This window comes from Stegastes partitus, unplaced genomic scaffold, assembly GCF_000690725.1.
Source record: "Stegastes partitus isolate 25-593 unplaced genomic scaffold, Stegastes_partitus-1.0.2 Scaffold541, whole genome shotgun sequence".
NCBI classification, from domain to species: domain Eukaryota; kingdom Metazoa; phylum Chordata; class Actinopteri; family Pomacentridae; genus Stegastes; species Stegastes partitus.
Genome location: NW_007578272.1, coordinates 301,258 through 323,272, shown reverse-complemented (window position 1 = coordinate 323,272; position 22,015 = coordinate 301,258). Strand labels below are relative to the sequence as shown.

At 41.8% G+C, this 22,015-nt stretch overlaps 1 protein-coding gene across 1 annotated transcript; it reads left to right on the top strand.

Annotated features, from left to right (window-relative positions):
• Positions 1 to 318: 318 nt before the first annotated feature.
• Positions 319 to 21,157, top strand: snx25 (sorting nexin 25). The gene is made up of 21 exons (XM_008288109.1): positions 319 to 1,418; positions 2,193 to 2,277; positions 5,808 to 6,024; positions 6,725 to 6,897; positions 8,397 to 8,583; positions 9,128 to 9,198; positions 10,079 to 10,269; positions 10,461 to 10,592; positions 11,701 to 11,850; positions 11,971 to 12,096; positions 12,248 to 12,412; positions 12,751 to 12,882; positions 14,853 to 14,993; positions 15,711 to 15,824; positions 16,285 to 16,362; positions 16,984 to 17,067; positions 17,162 to 17,279; positions 17,377 to 17,443; positions 18,225 to 18,406; positions 20,018 to 20,118; positions 20,237 to 21,157. Exons 1-21 carry the CDS (start codon positions 1,068 to 1,070, stop codon positions 20,300 to 20,302), a joined length of 2,931 nt encoding a protein of 976 aa, XP_008286331.1. The 5' UTR covers positions 319 to 1,067; the 3' UTR covers positions 20,303 to 21,157.
• Positions 21,158 to 22,015: the final 858 nt, after the last annotated feature.

Below are 22,015 nucleotides of genomic sequence, written 5' to 3'. Positions count from 1 at the left end.
GAAAAATCTTTCGACAGAGAAAACAGGCATGATCCTTTATCTGGTGGTACGCTTGATTTTCATTCCCCCCAAGTAGCTTCCCAGTTGGGCGGTGCTTTACGCATCCCTGTGGATGTGCCTATTCAGTTAGGCTCAGACATAAGCCCCGCCCATTCAAACTGCCTTGAAAATTGAAACAGGCGCACGGTTAGTGTTTAAAGCCAGCGCTGATTGGCTGACACCCTTTCAGTTCAGAGAGATTGTCAGTCAGCTGGAGCTCAACGAAAACAACACTTACTTGATGTTTTTTTGTTTGTTTGTTTGTTTTTTATCTTTCAAGAATTTCGGATTGGACGTATTTTTCTGCTCTGTTAGTTTTAACTCACCATTACAAGGCCTCTTTGTGCGTTCTTTTACGGAGAGCGCAGCGAGAGTGTAGTGTTGTTTTTGGACACCTTTTTTATCGATAGGTGAGTAAGCTAGCGTTAGCTGATGTTTAATTGGTTACTTAGCAAGCACGCTAGTTAGCTACCTGCCGGTCCTGGACTCGGCTTGGTGTCTAAACTACACAGTAGAGTGACACTTTTTGACTCTTCTTGTGTATTTCTCGTTTTAAAGCAGGTAACGGTAACTTATGCTGGCTTTCTAGCTTAGCTTCCTGCTAGCGCGGTTGGTTAGCAACAGTCACTAAGCTACCCTTGCACCCATTAGTCTCCAAGGTGACGGTGGTTGTTGCTCCATCCATCCCATCAGCCGCGTCTCTCTCTCTGTCTGCTCTCTGTCAGCTCCGTCTCTCAAGACAGACCCCGGAGTCCTGTTTTTGCCGTCTGGAGCACCGTGCTGCGGATGACTAAGCTTGCGGGGCTCCGTGCCTGTTGCTGCCGGGCGGGCCGATGCTAGGAGCCCGGAAAACATAGCGGTGTGGGTCGGTGAGGAGATGTCAGAGCGGGGATGCCGCTTCTTGGAGACAGTGTTGTAGTCGAGGGTTGCACACAGTATACCTACCGCTGGGACTTGGCATATAGACTCGCGGAGCCACGTTTCAGCCGAACAAGCAGTGACACATATATGGATGGTGGGGTCGCAGTATGCCCACCCCCTCGACTACCACCACACCACCGGCTGGAGGGACTAGCAGCACCGGAGGAGAAGAGGGGCCCATGTCTGCCACCTCCACCTCCTCTGTGGGCTCATCTTTCCGGTTCGTCCCGGCGTTCTGCCTGGGCGTGGTGGCAGCAGTAGTGTTCCAGCTCGCCTGGGGAGGCCTGACCCTCACCTCTTTCTTCTTGAAGCTCTTCATCTATGTATCATTCGCCCTCCTGTGTTTCCTGGCTGGGAGCTTTGTTCTGCTAGTCCGGAAGAGTCCTCTCAAAGTCAGCTGCTTTGACAGAAACAGGAGGCAGTCAGCTGCACGGCTGGAGTTCTTCAACAAGCTCATGGTAAGATGCTGCTTTCTCCTTGTTCTCACTGACATGTAGAACAACTCTGGCAGCACTCATCACATCAGCATGAAACTATTAATTATAACCTCATGATGTTACTTGAACTTAATCATAGGCAGAAAATCCGACCAATTCTCCTCACATTTAATGGCTTTTCTGTCACATCTAACTGTGGCACACATTACTGCTGAGCCAAATCTGCTGCACATTTCACATTTTCCATTTTTTTTTGCATCCTCCTTTGCTCCCATCAACAGTTTCACGTTTCCCCACCCCCGAGTTATTTTCCTTCCGTCTCCATGTTTCTCTCCTCTCTCATGTTCGCTCCCTGTCCTCGCATCCTCCCTGTGTTGTTCTATAATAAATGAGGTCTGGATTTAGACTCACTCACTTCACACACACACACAGATATGAATACACTTTTACACGAACCCACAATAGACGGCAATGTGTTCTGCAAAGGAAAGTGATTGTGTCCTTGCAGCTTGCAGCCCAGCAGCTGCCTTTCAGCTGTGTTGTTTGCTGCTGATGACTTATTGATGTTGACAGCAGAGGCATATTTGTCACAAGCATTTCTCTGGTCGACATGTTGCACGAGCGATGACAAATTTGGGCTGCTGCTTTTGTTAGGATTTTAGGCTCATTAGACACACAGTTGTCAGGCTCCTCTTCCTTCCCTTCTTGTTGTTGCTCAATATTTCCTGATTTTTCTGTTGTGTGTCTGTGATTCAAGTGAAGGGAAGTGATCCGATGCATGTTTTTGTTTTTCAGGGTCGTTTTTCGGTGCCGGTTCAGGAGACGAGCCAGAGCAGGAGGGTGGTGGTGTCGCACAATGTGGACAAAGCCCTGAAGGAAGGTAATAAATCACCTCTGCTTGAGAGGTGTTTTATGTTCAGGTCATGTGGACGGGAATCCATTAGGATCTTCTTACATGTGTGAATGCGACATGGTTTAGGTCATTGTGTGGAAGTTAGCTGTGACTATTGAAACAAAAATAATAGAGAGACAACCGAATGGCCAGTCCCCTCGTCCTTGTCATTCGCCTGCACTCCCTGCCACATTTACTGTCCCTTTTTTAAACAATAAAGACAAAGATACCTGAAAAAAAACATGTAATCTGTGGTTTTCTGCCACTCATGGAGCATCATTTGTTCTTAATAACGCAAACCTGAAGGACAAAACGCATCAGCAAATCAGCGTTCTTGAATTAGGTCACATGACAGTCAGACGCTGAGCTCGCTTGAGAGTCAAATGGGAGCATTTTTGTTAAAGGCTTTACATGTGATGTGTACATTACAACACAAGAATGACGTTTTCACACGTGTTAGATAAAAGATGTGTTTTCACTTTTATCACCATTAGGTTTTACAGGGATGTGGGCTTGAATTAGTGACTAAATCTGAATCCACTTCTTATGTTATGTAGTTTCTCTCTATGCCACGCAAGTCCATCAGTGGCATTTGCCTTAAAATCTAAGTATTTTTGGTGCCCTTTGGTATCAAATATAGACATGTACTTTGCTTTTAGCTGCACTTGTTGTAGCTGTTTGCAGCCACAACATAAATAAATTAATATGCCATGGAGATGTAGTGGGGTGCAGAAATGGTCTGACTGGTCAGGAATAAACTGGGAACTCACTGCTGATGGCATTCATGTATTATGCATCCTAACTACTCAGCTAGGGGCTCAGTTCAACTTCTAAAAATATTGTTAACATTATGCCATGTCCAGTTTTATCAAATGAAAATGTTAGTATCACAGCAAACTGTATGATTTGGCAATGCAATGCTCACCTCTGCCATTCATGTGTAAATGAACCTTATGTAACAGAACATTTGATTTTGGTGATGTAAAATAATGACCTCCTTTTTCTTCTCACTGGTGAGTACACTGTTATAAGACATGTTTTCATTCAGCCCTCAAAGAGCAGTGTCCACTTGTCAGCGAGTGTCTTGGCTTGTTCATAAAAATCTTTTTGACTGTTTGCGACTTCTGTTTTTGAGAAAACTGCTGACTGATGGAGCTCTGTTTCTGCCAGCAACCGTGACCTGTCACTGATCCCTCCCACTCTTTACACCAGTAGAAGGCCGTGCTCAAAAAACACACACAGCGTTGGCACAGACCGTCACACACACACACATGCACAGTCAGTGGATCAGTACGTGTGGCTGTCAAGTAACAGATGGCTGCAGGATTTACTGCGAGGGTGTGTATTTGCACATGCTCCCGTGTGTTTTGAAAAGGTCCTTTGGTTGTAGTGCGGCACAAGTTTATGATGACATATTAGGTCTGCATTTAATACCTGCTGTGTCAGTTTGTGTTTCTGCACGGTTATTTAAAATGATGCATTTAAACCAAGCAAAGTACTTAAGTTCTTCCAAGGGATCTGTTGTTATAGCTTAACATGGCTGTTGAGAATAGCAAGTAAGAAACCACTTAAAAACACTTTCCTAACTTTATGTGAGATTCTTGGGAATTGTTTTGTACATGAATATGAGGCAATGAGGTTGGATGCCAGTAAGATGTTGTTTGAATTGCGAGTTGAGAGATGGAACAAATCCACTAATGCACAATTGATCCTTGTCTGCTATCTGAGTGCTCGCTTTTTCCATCCATCCTCTTCGCCCATTTTCTAAAGCACTCCTCACAGTCACAGTGGCTGGAGGCGGGACGCAGGTTTGTGTTACGGGATATATCGTTCTCGCATGCAGGCTGTAGATTTACCAATTAGCTTAACTTGCATGTCTTTGGCGCGTAGGAGGAGGTCCAATCCCAAGCGGGCCAACAGATATTCCTGCCACAGCTGGCTGTTGTGTATATCTCATGAGAGAAAGGAGGTCTTGTCTTCTACATCGTGCACCGTGCATCAGATCAGATTTCATTATCAGACTTTAAGTGTCGTGTGTGGGTACGGCTGTCTGGGCTTTGGTTATGCTTGTATAGTGCACAGATGCCAAACAGTTTAAAGGCTGAAGGATGTTTCATTGAAAAGATTGATTTGATTCACGTCTTTTGCAGAATTTCCCCTTAACTTCTGACTCAGTGATAAGGGAGTTCCCCACTGTTCTTCAAAGCAAAACTGAACCAGTAACATTGGTGTGCAGTTACTACAGCAGTAATCTTAATTGAGATTTCACTCTTTGGTTTTCTCTTTAATGCATAAAGTTAATGCTGGTTTGGAATGCAAGATTGAATAATTGTGTATTTTGTGCAGGATGTATTTTTTAGACTTTTGTCCCATTTGCTATTGATTTGCTCAGTTGATTACTCCCTGTTTATGACATTACAGTACTTATACATTTTAACAAACTACCAACAGTCAGGAAAGCTGTGAACATCTGTAAATCCTGTGCGGATGTTTGACTGAAAGTAGAAACTGTACAGTGAATACCCTCAACAGCCAGGTGCTGTCAGTATCAAACTTCCCAGCAGATTTCTTCCCTGCACCATCCGTGCTTAATGTGTGTACATTTTGTGGGATGGCACCATGCTTATATATCACCAGGTTCATTTTGAACTGTGGGGAAGTTGCTCAGGAAAGTCTGCTGATATGTGGGCTCACAGAAAGGGTGCATAATGGGGCCGAAAGAGCCCTCATACACAGACAGATCTACACACTCACATTAACAGTACAGTGCCTCAAAATCAGTGAGAAGACTGAGATTGAGTCATAACTTGATGACGACAGGAAGTAAGGACTGTTTTTGTCAGTAAGCTGTGGCTCTTAGGCATCATCTAGTCGTAGCTGACCTCGCAATATTTTGGAGACGAAATCTGAAACTCTTTACTTTGTCTAAACCATAATTGCAGAAAAATTAGAGCCACTAAGCAGCCACCAAGGATTCCGTGCCGCACTGTTTGAACAAGCAGAACCACTCATATTTAAAAGTTCATGTACACTATGAGTGTGTACACAACCCACCAGCTGAGGTTGAAATCCACCATCAAAGCTGCAGCCTGCTGTGTGGAGTTTGGATGTGTTCCTCATGAGCTGTGCGAGTTTTCTCTGCTTTGGTTTCCTCCTGAATGTAAGCAAACCGTGTAATGAAAGTAAATGAACAGGTGAATGAAGTATCGTCCACTTTTTCATATGCTGCACCTGGGTTTTGGGGAAATGAAACCTCACAGGGTTGTTCAATGGTTCACTGGAAACCGCTGGGACAGCTCTTCTTGCTTGAAACCTAAAAAGTCATTTGCTAATAGAGGACTGGCATCTTTGCATGGAGGCAGTAAAACAGTACTGATTGCATCTTTTGAAGGATTCAAATAGAAATCCAAAGACGTGTTCCGCTTCATATGATCTTATTTTGCTGCAGCTGTCTGTTTGGTGGTATTCATCTTCTGGCAAAAATGGACTGTGAGTTCTCTCTCTCCGTCTCTCCCCAGTGTTTGACTATGCCTACAGAGACTACATCCTGTCCTGGTATGTTCCTCTGAGTCGTGATGAAGGCCAGTTGTACTCCATGCTGTCAGAGGACTGGTGGCAGATGATCGGCCACTTGAGATCCAGGCTTGCTGACATAGACGTCGTCAACGTAGTGTGTTACGACAGCATCCGAATCCTTCACACACACTTCACCGACCTCAAGGCTGCGTCTGCAAGGTACGCAAACAGACATATGTAATCGCAAGTAGTTGGTTTTTTTTCACCCCTTTTCCTTACAAGGACTCATATTAGAAAAAACAGCAAAAAATAATGTGTTGTTTGTGCTGTAATGTCGGTACACATAAGCTCCTAACTGCAGCTTTCTTTGCACAGAGGTGTGACTCACTGTTGTTTATCAGGCAATATGTTCCACCTTTTGATTTGTTACTGAAAAGATTTCCCTCCCCACCAGTGTCCATACCAGGCACCATTATTTTGTGTACACAGATGGAGAGAAATTACAGCAATTCAGTTCATTGTAAACAGCATAAAACTCCTCCCTCTGCATCTGCTGGCTACACTTACACACACACAGAGAGCAGACTGAGGGATGATTCACACGTCATCTGGTTTTATTATCTTGGCAGGTCGGGCGAGACTTATGATTTGATCACGCTACAGAGATGTCTGGTCTCCCTCCTCTTCAATAGTTTGGGAGAGATGCAGCCGCAGTGTGTCTTGTTCACTCACAAACACACTGAGAGGCAACACAGCTGAACTATGAATAACGATGGCAGCGTTAGCTACGTCAGTCATACAGCATTTTGTATAATATGCTCTGATATCTAGGCGTGACAGAGAAACGCTTCCAAACGGCGCCGTCTCTTTCTGTTTATGTCCCAGCTCTAATCACTATCTTTTTAATGTGTGCATCCAGACCGGAGGAATGTGCTCGGCCGTTTCCTCTCCATCCCTGTTTGGTCAGTCCAGACTCAGAGATGGCCTTTCTCCGCTGTGTAGCCAGGATACTGCTGCTATGTCTGCTGCCACAAAAGGATGCCAAGTCACATACACTACGCTGCTGTCTCACAGAAGTCATCACTACTAAAGGTACTGAGTTTGTGTGTCTATACCTTTACTGTGTAGCAGACTAGCTGTATTTGCACAGCTCCAGACTTAACTTTATTCCACCGATGCTCCCTACTTAAGCACCACTTAAACCACTATGCAACACAGCCCCCCCATTGTAACTATATTACTGCTACTTGCTTCGGTAATACTTAGCCAAATTACAGAAATAAAACCCAATGTGCTGCTCAAGTGTAAAAGAAAAGGTCACAAAGTGAAGTAGTGCTTTAAGAGCGAGTTAACTAGAGAGGAGCTTGATTCCTCCTAATAAGACATGAGCTCCTTCAGGACTAAATTTTTAGAGGATTTCTAAAATATTAACAGTACGCTATTTTTTGGAATGCTTTTCTTTTTTTTCTGTACCTTCATTATTACAGGTGATGCATAAAATCAGACCATTATTGAAGTATTTTTTCTCCATGAGAACAATTCATCAGTAATGAACTTTAATAAAGATTTCAGCCTGCATGCCATTATCTCCAGCACTGCAGAAGTAGGGTGGTAAGATGAGGAAAAACATGAAGCCACTGTGAAGCAAAACAGAAAACTAAATGTAACCCTCCGTGGTGTTAAAAGCAGGCAGCTATTTTTCATCAGTTTTTGTATTCTTATGATTCATATTCTCATTAATATGAATACTGATTTTAAAATATGGGCTAAATCAAGTGCTTTATAAATGTTGTGTCTGTTGTTCCTGACCTCAAAAAGCAGCTATGATATGTCACACACTGCTTTAGGTGAAAAAAATTCATAAAGTCAGAGGAGCTGCATCCGTGCATCTTCCTCTCTTTTACTGAGTAACTGAACCAGCTCCACAGTGTACGAACAATGGTCACGTTTCCTCCATTCTCTGCTCTTGTTGTCATGAGTGATGATGGATTATTTGTCACTGTTATACTTCCATAAGCAGGGAATTAAACACATGATGGCAACGAATTACATGTAATCACACTTTTCTCAGCACGTATGAACATTATTAACACGATACCAGGAAAAGCGAAGGCGTAATTAAAAACACTAATGATGTTGCAGCTCCACCTCCCTGGTGATGTGTGTGTGCTCACGCTCTGACACTGTTTTTGTGAACAATCTAATTGAATGGAGCATTTGTTAATGTGATTCGGTTCTAAGTGAAAATATCTGCCAATAAAAAGGCTAAAGACTTTATATATCTGGTAAACTTTTCAGGAACTTCACACTAATGTTGTCGATGTGTCTGTTGACCATTTTTAAAAATCTGACATAATCTGTCCTTTACTTCTGTACAATAATGTTGTGAGACCTTTTGAATGCAGCCATCATCATGAGTGTTATTAGTCCCAGCTGTGCCTTTCCTGCTGTGAAAAGTAATATATGAAATAATGGAGCCTCTTTACTTATAGGGTCACTTAATATGAAATCCCACGTACAGTCACTTGATCGTTGTCCCATATACACATTTTTACTGTTTATGTCTTTGTGTGTTTGTGTTTGTGCTCCAGTGTTGAAGCCTTTGGTCGAGGTGCTCAGTGATCCGGACTCCATAAACAGGATGCTGTTGTCTCAGCTGGAGCAGAGGGAGCAGCAGGCTGAGCAGCAGAAGAAAGCCTACACCTACGCTGCCTCCTATGAAGACTTCATCAAACTGATATCAACTTCCGCTGATGTCAATTTCCTCAAACAACTCAGGCATGGCAGCAGCAGCACGCACACCCCTATACAAATATATAAATATATAAATATGCAAACTTCTCAAACTGACACCCTCTCCTACCCACATATGCTTCCTTAAATGTACCATACTGTATATGCACATGACAACCAACATGTTAACCAGACACCGTTAACTACTAATCTGTTTGATGCTGAGGGGTTGCCATGGGAACAGACAGTGTCTCTGTGGCGATATACTAGATCTTAATGCGGCGTAGACATGATGCTGCTATACTGTCTTGTTAGTCTGAGAAATAATGACTTTGTGCTGACTTGTTGCTGAAAAATGGGCTAATTCTATAAATATAGAAGACATTTCCACATGTTGACATGATGTACTTCGTGTTCTGGACGGTATAAAAATACTGTGCATTGAATATTTCACCATTACCACATGTCACACTCTATTTATATCGTGTTTACTTCAGCAGCATTCAGTTTTTCCTCCCAAGACGGCCCATTTTACTTATTAATTGATCATAACAACTGATGCATTTTTCTCCTCTCTATCTCTTTGTAGGTATCAGATTGTGGTAGAGATTATTCATGCCACCACCATCAGCAGCCTCCCTCAGCTCAAGAAGCAGAAAGGTAGAGACAGCAGCACATTTCACCTCATGACACAAAGACGTCAAGAAAATTCAAGCACGACGTTGTTTCAATTTAAAATCCCCTTAAGCTCGACAGCTAGCTCGTGTTCTGTTAATCTGCCGTGCAGGCGTAAAATACAACAGTGTGGTTCTTCACTTTTCTTGTTGCATCAACTCTCTGAGAGCTGTGTGGTCTGACGTGACCTTTTAATCTGTGTCACTCACTTTCTGTGTGGCCTGTAGACACTGACTTTACTCTCCTGTCACAGTATGTTAACAAAAAACAAACAATGACTTTAATGGTTCAGAACAGCTAGTTTGATGTGTGAAGTTTCACTCAGGACATGCATTTAAACATGCTCACAATACCAATATGTTTAGTAGATAGTGTTCATAATCTTTTCCTTTTTGCATTGTTTTTGTTGGTGTCAGCTTTATAAACTTGTGTACCTGTTTTGTTTAGTTACACTGGTGATTTTTTTATGTGTTGATGTGTTTTGTTTTGTTTTTTTGCATCATGCAGTGAGGTTCTCACCTTACCCGAAAAGATAGACTGATAGTTATCTGAAATATTTAAACCAGTTTGAGTCAGTGCGTGGTTTCTGTCTGTAAAATGTTGCCTGAAACTGATCATTCCAGGTCAGAACTGGAAGAACATGCAGGAAATGTACAATCACACACAAAAAATTAAGAACATGTAGTAAACTAGGCTTTCACGAGCTAGTGTCCAGCTACTATTCACAACATCAGGTCAGCAGTGTGTAGCTGCATATTCTCAATGGATCGGCGGCTCCACGCCAGACGACTCTGCTGTTGTCAGTTACTGTGTGACCTGAGCTGGATCAGACTTTCCTCTAACCTCCACTTTCTGTCCGTCTCAGAGCGAAAAGGCAAAGAGTCAGCAGCTATGAAAGCAGACCTGCTGAGGGCCAGAGATATGAAGCGATACATCAATCAGCTGACCGTTGCTAAGAAACAATGTGAAAAACGGATACGCCTGCTTGGTGGACCAAACTATGAGAACAATGAGGAGGGAGGAGCTGATGATGGTGACGAGCCTCAAAGCCAGAAGGTATGAAGAGCCTGATCAGATGAGATGTGATGCAGCTGGTCTGGACAGAAACTCTGGAGAGACTGCTGTCCAATGATTTAATATAACATTTCTTATATTCTGATATGAACTTGCGTCAAAGGCTTGTGATTTGGATAAAATGTGCTCCTTCATGTTTTGTTTTTTTTGTTCTGTCTGCTCTCCTCATCCAGATTCTCCAGTTTGATGACATTATGTGTAACCCGGGTTACAGAGAGCATTTCAGAGTTTACATGGAGAGAGTCGATAAGAGAGCTCTGATAAGCTTCTGGGAACTGGTGGAAACATTGAAAACTGCCAACAAGGTAACCTGTCCAAACACATTCCACGGGCTTTATCTCAACAATGCTTCTAGTTCTGCTTTTAGAACTAGAAATAAAACAATCCTTAAACCTGCAGCACGCAACTTTTGTCTCCACCTTCTGCTTGTGACAGTGATTACACAAACACTGTCAACACATGCTTATAAAGTCGGCCTCGCCATTGAGCTCTTTGTTTTTCAGACTCTAATCCTTCCTCTGAGTTCTTTTCATCTGAAAAATTGGAAACGTTTTGGGTGTTTCCTGGGTTTATCTGGCGTAGTCCAAGTCGTACTACTGGTTCTTAGAGTGACTAGGAGTATGATCTCCTCCAATGCCGAACATGCCAAACATGTTCCCTTACAGACCAGATGTTAAACTCCAGTATAATGGGGGGAAATGGAGAAAAAAAATGGTGCTGATGAACTTAATTGGCATTAAGTGACCTCATTTGGCAGGGAGTTGAATGTTATGGAGGTTTATTTATATGTAAAAGACTTAAATGTAAGCTTTAAGTTTCGTATTTAAAAAAAGAAAAATCATTTTATTGTCAGGATAAAGCAGGAATGTGCTTGATGACATTCAAAGGAATCCCACAGACTTTACACTGTTCAAAGGTCTTCAGGTCTACTAATTATATGACAAGTTTGATAAAGCCTGAACTCAAATTTGAAATTGGGCTTCCATTCTACTACTTTTTAAAAAACATTTTTTGGGTCTTTTTTTAATCTTTGTCTGTCTTCTTATCTTTATTTCATAGTGGCAGTCTAGACAGACAATACCTGTGGGGAAAGAGAGTAGTAGCATGACATGTAATAAATGTTCCCCTGCTGGGAATCAAACCAGGGACTCACTGCTGAGGGATTTTTGCACCTTCACCACTCAGCTATCGGGTCACTTTAAGTGGAACTTTCAGCGTGGTTGCCTGGAGCAATTCTGAGATACTTCACAGTACTTTACCAAATGTCATTTGCATTGACCGTATTGCCAGTTAAATGTTAAGTGGATTTTCTTTGTACTGTGGAGCGATGACTGTTATAAAAAATTACCACAACATAATGGAAAAAAAGGACACAAGTAAGTTCTCATTTGTCTGTTCATGTGTGTTTGACAGAATGAGGTGCCCCAAATCGTAGGCGAAATCTACCAGAAGTTCTTTGTGGAGAGCAGAGAGATTCCAGTCGAGAAGTTTCTCCTCAAGGAGATTCAGCAGAGCCTGGTGGGCAACAGAGGAACACAAGTCTTTGTTCGACTTCAGGAACAGGTGAATTCTGCCTTGGTTCTCATTGCAAGCTGTATACTACGATAATGTGATTGCATCCCTTCATTTCACAGCGTCGTTATGTTCTACGATGACAGTAAAGCATTTCTGTTGCTCTCAAAGGTGGCTGAGACGATGAGAGAACGTTACTACCCCTCCTTCCTGGTTTCTGACCTCTACGATAGGCTGATCAGACGAGACGATCAGCACAGCCAATCACGATGTAGCACAGAAGAAAAGGAGGAAGGGGTCAGACACATTAATAACACACACATGCTTACACCTCTGAATATTCATCTGTATTCATACTCAAATTTGTCTTTTTGTATGTTTTTTTTTAAAATATGTATGCAGTCACTTGTTTTTAATGTATTTTATTATTATGTGTCTCTGTGTGCAGTGTCAGGGTCTAGACGTAGGAGAGGAGGTTGGTGATGAGGGCAGTAAAGGCATCAATGAGCAGGCCAGCTATGCTGCTACCAAACTACGCGTTCTCTACGACAAACTGGAGTACAAGCGGCAGGCCCTGGGCTCCATCCAGAACGCACCCAAACCAGACAAAAAGGTAACAACACACTAGCAAATGTCCTAAAAACAGACCTTGGGCTCACTTCAAATGATTATAGTAGGGTAACATAAAACGTACAATGTCAATGTTAAAATTAGTGAAAACGTTTTATCATGGTACCGTGAACTTGTCTGCAGTGTCAGGATGTTGACTCTGTGGCTGACCTACGACGAAAAGCCCAATTATCTGTTCTTATAAATATCTTTGTAAATCGTGAAAGAATATCCACCATAACCCCTGATTACATTGTTACTCATTTTAATGTCATTCCTTATTGTAATTATTATAATTATGCAGACCTGCTGTTAAAAGCTGTTTTTTGTGTGTGTTTGTAGATTGTGAGCAAACTAAAGGAAGAAATCGGAGCCATGGAGAAGGAGCACAGTGAACTCCAGCAACACATCACAAGGACTGACTGGTGGTGTGAAAACCTGGGCCACTGGACGGCTACTATTACTGCTGCTGAGGTAACAATGATTCCTTTTATCAGAACAAATAGCACATTGTAATTAGCTTTTGAAGGTCGTCGGCCATTACTGATGACCCTCAATCAAGATGGTTTTTGGAGGATTAGCGACTGGTTTCATAAAGACATGTTGATGGTCTTTAGTGTTAGATTGGTGTAACATTTGTCTTCTTAGGTTAGTTTAATGCAAGCTAGATAGTTTAACAAAAGTAAAGGCTGACTTATTTAAAGTAAGCTACTGACCCTACATGCTAACTCTAAACGATGAGCGGTTTCCATGGTGTCAGTGAGTTACATCAACTGTCCAAAAGAAGGAAAATCTGGTTTATCGTTTGTGGTTTGGGGGTAATATTGTTGGATTTCTTCAGATTTGTTTGGACTTCACTGTTTCCTGCTGGATAGAGGGGAGCTGGTGACGTTATTAGTTTGAGAAAAAGCATTAAGTTACTCAGAATTCAGCGTGAATTTGTCAACTTTGTGCTGCAGATAAATTTAGGTATCTGACTCAACTGTGACTGTTGGTTAGATTGAATTGAAGCTACATCGAAAGCCTGTCTTTGTGAAACTGACCCAAGCCAGTGTTTATAGCCCTAAGACATTCAAGATTCAAGATAAGCTTTGTTTTATGCAACGCAGTCACCTAAACCTTTTAATGAAGCTTAAGACTAACTCTGGTGTGAACCCTACTTTCTTCTCGTATAGCAATAATAAGTTAAATTGGTTGGCTTCGACAGTGTGCTGTTATGAAGAGAATGTCGTGACACACTGTGACAATGATCTCTGTTGGAACAAGAAAAACAACCACGGGATAAACAACCCACTCCAGCTCTCCCACAGGACGATGGTACAAAAAGGCTGAGAATGTGTGGACGCTGGGTGCAGAGCTAACAGCAGGGACTGGTGCTGGGCTTATTACTGACCGGTCATTCATAATTCCTGGAGGCCTGCTGGCCTACTGCCGCTCCCAAAACAAACAATCTGCTGACCCCTCCCCAATCCAACAGTGACCTGATGCCCCCACATGGTTTTACTCTGACGTGGCGCATCAACAGTGTTTACAACTGGCATTTCAAATGAGACGGGATAATAGTGTGTGACGGTAGGAAGCAGCCAGAGTGCTGAAAGTTGGTAAATGAAAGTAAACACCATTACCAGAGTGGAAAAGAACCACCAAAGTGCATTAAGGAGATGGAAACATAGAAAAAGACACGCTTGGTTATTTAGTATTGTCTCTAAGAAAGCAAATAGTAAAATAATGACTCAACTAAACCACCATGAACAAATGTCACTAATGTATTTACTGCCCACCTTTTAATTAAACTGCAGTGACTCAGCCTTACGGGTCAGACACACATTATTGAAGCACCTGTGAGTCAAAGTGCAGGGCACAGCAGCAGAGAGGAGGAATCGATCACAGCAGCTCACAGAGCAGACGGTTGCTGATCTGTGATGTAGTGCAGAGTGTGGGTGGTGGTGATAAAAGATGCTACAGAGATTCAGCTGTTAAATGTCAGGCGCACCTGTAAGACCACTGGTGATGTTTAGTTGCACTTGACAGATTTTTTTGTTGGAGCCCTGCAGAGTGTGCAGGGATCTTTAACAGCAAAGCAAAGGCTGCCTTCAGGCCACGCAGAATACATAACCAGGGCAACCAGAATACATTCTCGTATACAGTTCAGCTCAGAATGTGAAAACAAATCAGACACAAGTCATGCAGCACAGACAATGCTCTCCCTATGCAGGACTTTCACTGAGATAATTCACGAGTATACAGCACGCTGCTTAGTTGCTTCTACTGTTGAGCTCATTTTCTTTCCCGCTGTCTTGTGACTTGCTAACTGAATGGAGTCATGATTTCATGCCCTCTGGAAAAGTGTAACGGTGCTAAATTAAGTGCAGCGACACGTGCAAACTGTGTGTCTCATGTAGTGTAGAGCCGCTAAGACACTCGTGTGTTTAACTTTGTTTCAGGCTACAGAGGAAGGCGGAGAGACGGTCGCTTCTTACAGCGTGTGTGTTAGCCTGGTGGAAGGGGAAGAAGCGGTCAACAGTCGCTGGATAGTCCAGAGGAAACTCACTGAATTCCAGATGTTACACCGCAAACTAACCGAGGTAACACAACACCAAAGATGCAAAGCAGATACCACTCTGCTTGTTGTACTGCATACACCACTAGCAGTGTTTACCCTGAATCAGAGGGGAACTTTTTGTTAGACCATACATGATGATAACCACGATTCCTGTACAGTAAAAAGAACGAGTTTGTATTGACTCATTTAACATTATTTCTGACCATTTGAGAAACAAAAACCTTCTATGCTTGACCAAGACCCAATTAGGAAAAGTTGTTGAAAAAACGATATTTAAAAAAAAAAGAAATCTGAGCCATTGAATTTCCTTTCACACTGACTAAAGCTTCTTTGGGGAGCCACAAATGTTCCATTATGCTGGGACTTTCTGAGAAACTGTTGCCTTGATGTTTTAATGCTTCAGCTCTCCACATTGGATCACACTGTATCACTGAGGGTGAAGCTCCCTCTACAGCGCTGTGGCGGAAATACTGGCAAAATAATTTGATGATGGAATTATTGAAATTACACGCCACTAAAAGCAGAGAGTGAAGTCCGTTTGAAGCACTTCCAGCCTCCTCTCTGTGATGAAAAGAGTCAATAAATTGGTTTAGATTGCTTATGATGGCAGTGAGATCTGGAGAGTTGCCTGCTGTTAGTCATACATCCTATTTGGCTAATGCAGGATGACAAGAGTAAACTAAATATTTGCCTCCCATTATTGTTAAATCGCAGTTTAAACTGTGTTTCTCCTTCGCAGTGTTTTCCATCCTTGAAGAAACTCCAGCTACCGTCACTCAGCAAACTTCCCTTCAAGTCCATCGACCAGAAGTTCTTAGACAAGAGCAAAACGCAGCTCAATGCCTTTCTGCAGGTAAACAAGCAAACAACACAAGCTGGGAAACCTGTAATAAATACAAGTAAATGCTTGTTAACTTGACCATAAATATGCTTTTTGTGTGTCTGATGTTCCCCCACAGCTCGATCAGATGAGCTCATTTGAACTGCTTTTTTGTGGGATGTTATTTAAGACGATATAAGAGTGGATACTGTTCTAATAATTTTCCAAACATTTAAAGAGTCGGTACAGTCAGGTTTGAATTCTGACGATTACCAAGTGAAGTGACAATTTGAATGCATCAACTTCTAGCTGTTTCAATGAGCCTGTACTTTTAAACTCACTCATTTTAACCATTTATCCAGCACTTTAGCTAATTTCTACATCCTCACACTAGTTTGAGCTACTCAACAGTCTCCCTGAAGTGAGCAGCGTCTCCTCCTGGTTTCTAATCGCAGCTGTCGATGATCCTCAGCTCTGTGTTTGTGTGTTGTAGCGTCTGCTGATGGATGAGCGGTTGTGCCAGTCAGAGGCTCTCTATGCGTTCCTCAGTCCGTCTCCGGAACACCTCAAGGTACCCAGCTTCTCATGTTTTATTATAAGACAGGACAAATGTTGTATGTCACACATGTGCCATTTAGAAAAACACTCCTTTCTCAAAGCTCAACATATCGTAGATTCCTCACTATGAGTATGTGCTGTGACAGGCTTTGTTTGTTGGGAGCTGAGGCTTTAATGCTCCGTCAGTAGGCTGGATGATTAAAAATAGCTCCATGTAATGCAGCGCCTCAGGGCAGTTGTGAACTCAGTTTCGTATTTGTTCACTCGTGAGCTGTTTTTAAACCCAAAACGCGATGAAGCATTGGAACTTGATTATTGCTGCATTAAACCAGCAGTCATGCCTTCTGGAGCTGAGCTTTTATTGTTCCTCAAGCCTGAAATTATGAACTCGTAATGTTTGGTAATGAGTTACACCAGATATAAACCACACAATACCACATTACAGCTGAGACGAACCAAATCTTTTCTTTGCTCCGTTGCATATGTTTATATCTCTGAGCAGCTTTGACAGCACAGTTAAAATACTGACACAGTTGGTTCCCATAAGGGCCACCAGTCACACCAGGAGATGTACAATAATGACACTATAGTGATCATGTAAACTGTATGATCCTCTCTCGTTCCATGTTTGAAGGTGATGTCCATTCAGAAGAAGTCGTCTTTCTCTCTGGCCTCCTTCCTGGAGAGGTTACCTGGAGATTTCTTCTCCCACACTGAGGTACGTGTTCATGCACGGCTCATAAAGCAGCATTGATTCGTGAAGCGCTGTAACCGTCCTGCATCCTCGTTTACGTTGCGTGTGCTGTTTACAGGAGGACGGTGACGATGACAGCGACTTGTCGGACTACGGCGATGAAGCGGACGGACGGAAGGACGCTCTGGCTGAACCCTGCTTCATGCTCATAGGAGAGATCTTTGAACTCAGAGGAAGTGAGCAGTTTACTGGCCAAATCCTGAATTATAACTGCATCTAAGGGAATTTATCTGATCAGTTTCCTTCTCTCTATGTCTGTGTGTCTCTGCTCAGTGTTTAAGTGGGTGAGGAAGACTCTAATTGCACTAGTCCAGGTGACATTTGGACGAACTATCAACAAGTAAGTACTGGAATGAGTTAAGTCCTTTTTCCCAAAAAAAGCCCCCTACAGTTTTGAATAAATAACAGCTGCAACAGACTTCACTCTAACACACCCTGGGAAGTGTTGTAAATAAAATATGTTGCTCAGTTAATTTGTCTCATTTATTCACCATGATTCTGAGACCACATTTGAGCTTATGAGTGACTTTTTTAACCAGTGTTGTGGTTTTGTGGATGGCAACATTGGGAAGGAAATATCTCAACAACTATTAGGCCGCCATGTTATTTCCTACAGACATTCATGGTGCCCAGACGATGATCCCTGATAACTTGAACTGTCATTTGTTGTTTTGAGTGAAATATCTCAAAGAAATAGGATGGATTTCATGTGATTTTGGTATTTGCACTTATACTTTACTTTGTGTTTCGTATTAATTAGCAAATATTTGCATAATATATACTAATCTGGAGAACATGGTAAATATTGTACCACCAAGGTAGCATGTTGACATTGGTACTTATCTCAAAGCTCCGTGGTGCCTTTGCACAGCCTCACACCATCCCAGCCTGGATGTACACGTGTTAAAAGGCAATAAGCAGCCTGCTAGGTAACAGTACACAAGAGAACACCTGGTGTTTAGTCTTTATGACAGATTTGAGACTGGCTCTGGAGACTGGATGTTTTATTAGCCCAATTTATTGTGCTTGATAGATATTGTAACTATGCAATCACTTCCCCTTCGTGTTTGTCTTTCTGAGATCAAAACTTTGACCTTAACATCGTCTCTGCTGTATTTCAGACAGATCCGGGACACTGTAAACTGGATCTTCTGTGAGCAGATGCTGGTGTGTTACATCAGTGTGTTCAGGGACACCTTCTGGCCCAACGGGAAGCTGGCGCCACACGTCAAAGTCCGAACCGATTCTGAACGCAGCGAGACGAAGGAGCGGGCTCAACAGAAACTACTTGACAATATCCCAGGTAGTCACACGTGAAACCGTGACCTGTAGATCTTAAAGGTTCCATAGAGGCCCCTATGGAAGAAATTAATTTGAGTTTCACATGTCTTCAGAATGTGTCTCAATTTTCAGTTTAAAACACTAAAATAGTGTTTTTTTTTCTCCATATAATTAAAAAGCTGTGTCAGCGTCTGTAGCTTTAAATGCTGGCAGGCTGTTGCTGTCACCTTTCTGGACAAAGACTCTGGCTGCATTCTAAATCGCACACTTTGTATTTTTACTTTAAGCAGCACTACAGCTGCCCGACACAGTACTGCTGTTTCATGCAGTATACCCACGACTGGGAAGGACTACTTTGTCACAATAATATGCCTTAAACTTTCACCATCGCTGTGTGTAGTGAGAAATGAGCTGTCATCTGTTGGTGTGCTCTGAGCAGCTGAACTCATTTATACCCCCGTGAGACACAGTGACGTATGTGATGTACCTGAGCAGAGGATTGTGGGTCAGAGTGGCCAGAAAGGACGCTGACTCGCAGAATGCAAAATTTGACCCGATGTAATAAGACATCCGAGTGTTTTTGTTGTACTACATTTGATGTACTATGCATCTTTTCTGGCGTACTATATAGTGTGGAATTATTGATATTGGAAGGCTCCCTCTGTGTCTGACTGACAAATCAGAGCTGCGCAGCTGAAATATGAAATACAATTCACAGCACATCCATTGTTCTAACCTTGTGTATGGTGAGTCCTGTCAGACATCATGGTTCTAAGATCTGCAGAGCAACAACCACCTAAACCCATCCAGTCCATAATTATTGTTTTAGAACAGTTTTAATATTTCCAGCGTTTGAGTCGTCCTCAGCTTTGCAGGTTCCACAGAGCTCAGTGCTGTGGGCGTGCAGAATATCTCCCTGGGGATCTATAATGTATTTCTGTTCTCTTCTGTATTGTATTCTATATGATCAAAATTAATGGTAATGTTAGCCACATTGGCTGTGCAACATGCTAACACTAAGGATTTTGTAATTGTTTTGGTGACATTGCTATAAAAATACAAGTAATCCACATTAACTTTTGTTCCACAGATGCTGGGAGTGCATGAACACCCTTGTGTTCACTCCTGCAGCCAACAGCAGGACATTTGCTGTATTTTACTTGTGGCAGAGACATTTTAGAATTAACATAAACAGCTCTGGAAAGTAAATAAACCTGACGGACAGACAGCTGCTCATTCTGAACGGTTCAGCTCAGAGGCAGCGGGCAGTGATGGGGCAGGAATATGCACATAATTAACTTGATGACTATTTTCCAGTCCCTGATTTTCTGCTTCGTAACTGGATAAAGCTCCTGCATCCTTGTAAAGCTGGGAGGCATGTTTGTGTTTTCTAGAACAATGGTAGCAGTAAGTGTCTTGATATTGTCACAGCTTTTATTTTGCATTTTCAACTTTATCTAACACATCCAAAACACAACATGAGCAGAGTTTCCCAATGTGAGGCGTTTAAACTTATCAGTAGTTTATTTGCCTTATTTCAGTGATTAGTGGTAATATTATCACAAATATCCAGACAAAAATAACTGTGAAATCTGTGTCAGCATTATTTTTTCTCTCCTGTTTTCTTAATCAGATGCACTAGCGAATCTAGTTGGCCAGCAGAATGCCCGCTACGGAATCATCAAGATCTTCAATGCTCTGCAGGAGGCTAGTGCCAACAAACATCTCCTCTATGTAAGAACATTAATATGTCAAACATCATCTTTGTCGTGAAGCCAGATGTCATTATTATATCATATATAACACAGCTACAGCTACAAACTAATGATTTTCTCTGTCTCTCTCTTGTTAGGTGTTGATGGAAATGTTACTCAAGGAGCTGTGTCCTGAACTCAGAGCGGAGGTGGACAACATCTGAACATACAAACCAAAACACACACACACACACACACACACACACACACACACACGGAGTCTTTGACCAGGACTGAGGCTCCACTGGTTCATCTTTCAGGCCTTTCTGTAGCTGACCAATCATAAACTGCCACGCGAGACGGCGAGATGGTCTTTCGGTTAAATCTCAGGCAGAAAGCAGCTGTGTTGGTCGGAGCCGAGACACACTGATTCTGTTACTTTGCAGTGAGACGACGAGAAGCCGAGCCGACGCTTGGCCGGTGGTCGACTTTGTTGTGGTACAGATCTGAACCTGCCCGGAGAAACGAGATGGGAATTTGATTTCTTTCTATCCAGGCAGCAGTCTGACAGTTTTGTTCCAGAACGCCCACATTCACTAAAGAACAAATAGTATTTTTGACATTATGTGACACTCGTCTTTGTTTTTTTTGTTTTGTTTTTTCCTCAATAGCACTGAAATACCAGATCTGTGCCAGAACAAATTGAAGTAATGTTTTGTTCCAGTGTAAATCATGGCAGTCTAGTAAATGACTTGATTGTTTGGACAATTTCTAGAGCAGATAATCTGCAGACTTGATTAAATACAACAAAGACAGCTGACGTTCAGACGCTCTGTTGCTCTCTGAAGGCAGCCGGTGTTCGTCGTCGACCGCGGACCTCTGAACATTCCTTCCACACACAACCTGAGCAACAACACTTGTGTTCTGTGATTCTTGTTAAGGCTTATAATTGTGCAATATAATGTCATGTAAAAGTCATTGTGATGATTTTATTTATGATTATTCTTGATAGATTTTATTTTTACCAAAAATTGTTTAGAGAGCGTTTATATAAGCAATAAATTGCAAAGTAAAAGTTGTGTGGTGTTTGTGTTTATTCAAGTGTTTTATTACGTAGAATGAACAGAGTTGAATATTATCCATAAATATTGAAAACATAAGTACAGATTTTTGACATTTGATGTTTAATATAAGTTTACCAAAGCTACAGATTTTATTATGTCTGACTTTACATTCAAAAAGTGCAAAAACAGGCAATTCAGTTCAATTTATTTGGCAATTTTGGTTTAAATATGAAGTTAAAGTAATGAATGCACCAAGGGGATCCAAGTTTTTATTCATCTGTTCATCATGACTTGTAATTATGTGTATATATACGCACATATATGCAACTATTTACTTAATTTTGTATTGCTATTATTGTTTTTACAAGTCTCACGTGGGTTGAATAAGATGACATACAATATTTGGCATTTAAAAAAAGTAGAAAACTCTACCTGCCCTTACAGTAATTTTGGACTTCCTCCATTTACTAGTAATACAATAAATAAGAAATTGCCCAGGCTGAATATGTTTTGCAGAACTGACTTTAAAGAAATATGCTTTTTCTTGATTTGTTGCCACCATGAAGACATATTTGTCATACTTGATATTCTGGTACACTGACATAAGAGAGCAAGGACTTAGATTTTAAATAAAATTCATTTAGTGCTTCTAACTAAAGTGTCACCAAATAAAAGTACTTATTATAAATAGAAAGCTTCCTTTTTTCTTTTGGTTTTTTATTATAACTTTTTTTATTTCATTATATAGTTTATATAGTTAGTAGTGCCCCTCAAAGTGTTCTGGGCTGCTTTTTTTCTTCTTTTTTTTCCCTCGTTTTTTCTCCCCTAAAAAACCAAAATTGCAGAAGGGTCTTTTTTTCCTCTGACATGAAT